This window comes from Brassica oleracea, chromosome C1 (genome assembly GCF_000695525.1).
Source record: "Brassica oleracea var. oleracea cultivar TO1000 chromosome C1, BOL, whole genome shotgun sequence".
Taxonomy (NCBI): Eukaryota; Viridiplantae; Streptophyta; class Magnoliopsida; order Brassicales; family Brassicaceae; genus Brassica; species Brassica oleracea.
In genome coordinates this window covers 36,704,891-36,707,627 of record NC_027748.1, presented here as the reverse complement: position 1 = coordinate 36,707,627, position 2,737 = coordinate 36,704,891, and the positions used below count along the sequence as shown (strand labels likewise).

The 2,737-nt window shown below is 40.1% G+C and overlaps 1 protein-coding gene across 1 annotated transcript in view; it reads right to left on the bottom strand.

The window, feature by feature from the left end:
* Positions 1 to 2,439, bottom strand: part of LOC106338877 — a 6,190-nt gene extending 3,751 nt beyond the window's left edge. Inside the window, exon 1 of the mRNA XM_013777754.1 lies at positions 2,351 to 2,439. Coding sequence (XP_013633208.1) covers positions 2,351 to 2,353 — 3 coding nt within the window. The 5' untranslated portion in view covers positions 2,354 to 2,439. The remainder of the gene's footprint in view (positions 1 to 2,350) is intronic.
* Between the last annotated feature and the right edge of the window lie 298 nt (positions 2,440 to 2,737).

Genomic DNA, 2,737 nt, shown 5'->3' with positions numbered 1-2,737 from the left:
TAAATAGTACTTGATCTAGAGAAAACAGATTTGCAATGTTTTCCTAATACACAAGCCTCACAATCACTCTTTAAGGAAATACTAGGCAACATGATGTTTAAAGCTCTAGAATGGGGATGTCCTAATCTAGCATGCCACAATACATCTTTAGGGAAATCAGAAATGGAATTTAAAGCATGGGATAAATCGGCAGCAAGCTTAGTATTTTCAAGCAAGTACAAGTCTCCATTGGTGACACCTTTGCCAAGCAACCTACTAGTTTCAATATCCTGAAAGTAGACATCATTAGGAGTGAAAGTTAAACTGCAATTCAAGTCATTAGTAGCTCTTTTAACTGATAACAAGTTTGAGGTGAAGCTAGGCATATAGAAAGCTTTAGAATCTTTGTTAAACAACCTAAGATCACCTACTCCTTTAATTGGTACTCTTTCACCATTAGCTATTGTAACATTTCCTAAGGCAGGGACAATGTTTTTAATCAATTTTAAATCACTGATCATGTGGTGACTAGCTCCTGAATCTATAACTAAAGGTTTTGCCACATTGCATTTAGTTATCGCATTCAAGGAAGTTCCACAAGCAGTAGCATGTAAAGAGGTACCAAGTAAGTTACTAGAATTATCCTTAAGGTGTTTGATGAGAGCCTCAATATCAGATCTCCTGATGGTCTCATCTTGAGTGTTCCTTAAGGCTGAGCCACTCCTGGAAGCTCCCCCTTTGTTCTCACAAGCTTCATTGGTCTGGCGCATGTTGCCTTGTATAGATGGCTCACCAATATCACCAGAGAAGTTTTCTTTTACATCATTGTAACCTGTCCTGAATTTCTGTGGCTTGAGATGGGGATGAAGTATCCAGCAATTGTCCTTTCCATGGCTTTTCTTCTTTCAATGATCACAAATCCACACCTTCTTGTCTTCAACTTTGTAAGAGCTTTTGTTTGCTGCTCCATCAGCTTGGTTTGCAAGCACCAAATCTTTCTTTCCTCCTCCAAAGAGACCAACTGAGCCTGCTCCTTGTGAATCTCAGAGCATACCTCATCTAGAGAAGGTAGCTCCTTATTCCTTAGGATGTGCTTGATGAGGTCACCATAGCTTGGATGGAGGGTAAGCAGAAAAGCAAAGACCTTGTCTTTCTCTCTCCTTTGATTAAGCACATCAGGATCAATAGTTGCTGGCCTAAGCATCTCAAGTTCAGCCCACAAGGATCTGAACTTCCCAAAATGTTTATCAAAATCATTGTCCTCTTGACTAAGAGTATTGATAGCTCTCTTGACTTCAAAGACTCTACTGATGTTGGAATTGTTTCCATACACCTTCTGAAGTGTATCCCATAGCTCATTGGAAGTTTCACAATAGGAGTAACCTTCCTGAAGTGAGGAGTCAAGACTGTGCTGAAGAATGGACAACACCAACTGGTCCTCTTGACATTTCTTCTTGGCGCCAACATCAGCAAGAACAACCTCTTTGCCATCCTCTCCTAGGATAGTCTTCTTTTGTGGTATGCCTTCTTCAACAATCTCCCAAAGCCCTCTGCCTCCAAGAGCTGTCTTAGCAAGCCTTGCCCAATGTAGATAGTTAGCTCCGTTAAGAGTAACTGGAATCACCACCATTTTTGAGTTTTCTCCTGAATCCATCAAGAGTCACAAGAACAGAACTGGAAAAATTCAAGAACAGTTCAAGAACAGAGGAAAGAGACTGATGTGAATGATAAGAGATTTTAAAGAGAAAAAGAAAAATAAAATCAAAGTAATTTGCGGAAGAGATTTAGGTTTCAAGAGCTTGTAGTTCTGATACCATGTAAATTTATGAGAATTAGCGAGAGTTTATGAGAATTATTTGAGAGATTTTGGTGAAGAACTAAGAGAGATATGTGAGGGAATCCAAGAGAGAGACAAGAATATTTGAAGAACATTTTTCCTTAGATTAATTTAGTGTATACAACAGTTACATAAATAGATTTAACAAGGAGAATAAGACAATGAGAATGAATAAACAAATGGAGATGAATAAACTAATGAAGACCAGATCTGAGGAAGTCACTTTCGGATAGTGACAACTCTCTTCTCTCATCCTTCCTTAGCATATCATGTGACTTTGGCTTGTTTGCACACTCCAACAGCTCTATCCAGTTGCCTCCAATTGTTTAAATTCGTCCAAGACTTCAGGCAAGATATTTAAATCAGTCTCACACCTTTCGTTGCTTCAGTTTTTCTGTCCATGATTTTCTGTCCGTGATTTCATGTCCATGATTTCCTGGCTATGATCTCTTGTCCATGATCAATCAGGTTCTTCATGTCTTTACTCTTGCTGTCAACACATCATGTTCAAGGTCGCAAAGTGTAGGAGCTAACCATCCCAGTTGCTCATGACCGTCGATGACCATCATAGTAGCCGGAGGAGGATTCTTTTCGGCCCAGTCATACAAATCTTCTTGATAATCTACATAAAGTAAAGTTGTATATAAACCCTAATCCAAATTACTTGCACACAGACAAGGAGGAAGAAGGACTAACCGTGGCCGTTTTTCAGAGAGATTCCAATGGAAGAGAGCTTCCTCATGACGTCTTCACCACCAGGGATCTTTGTTAGGTTGTTGCCAATGGCACTCATGGAGATCTCACCACAGCGGCGGACGAGGCCAAGCGCCGTTTGTATTCTATGAACCACCATAAAAGGATCATGACCATCTGGAATCGGACAGTTGTTGATGTCCCATAGCACCAAAGCTTTCTCCCCAC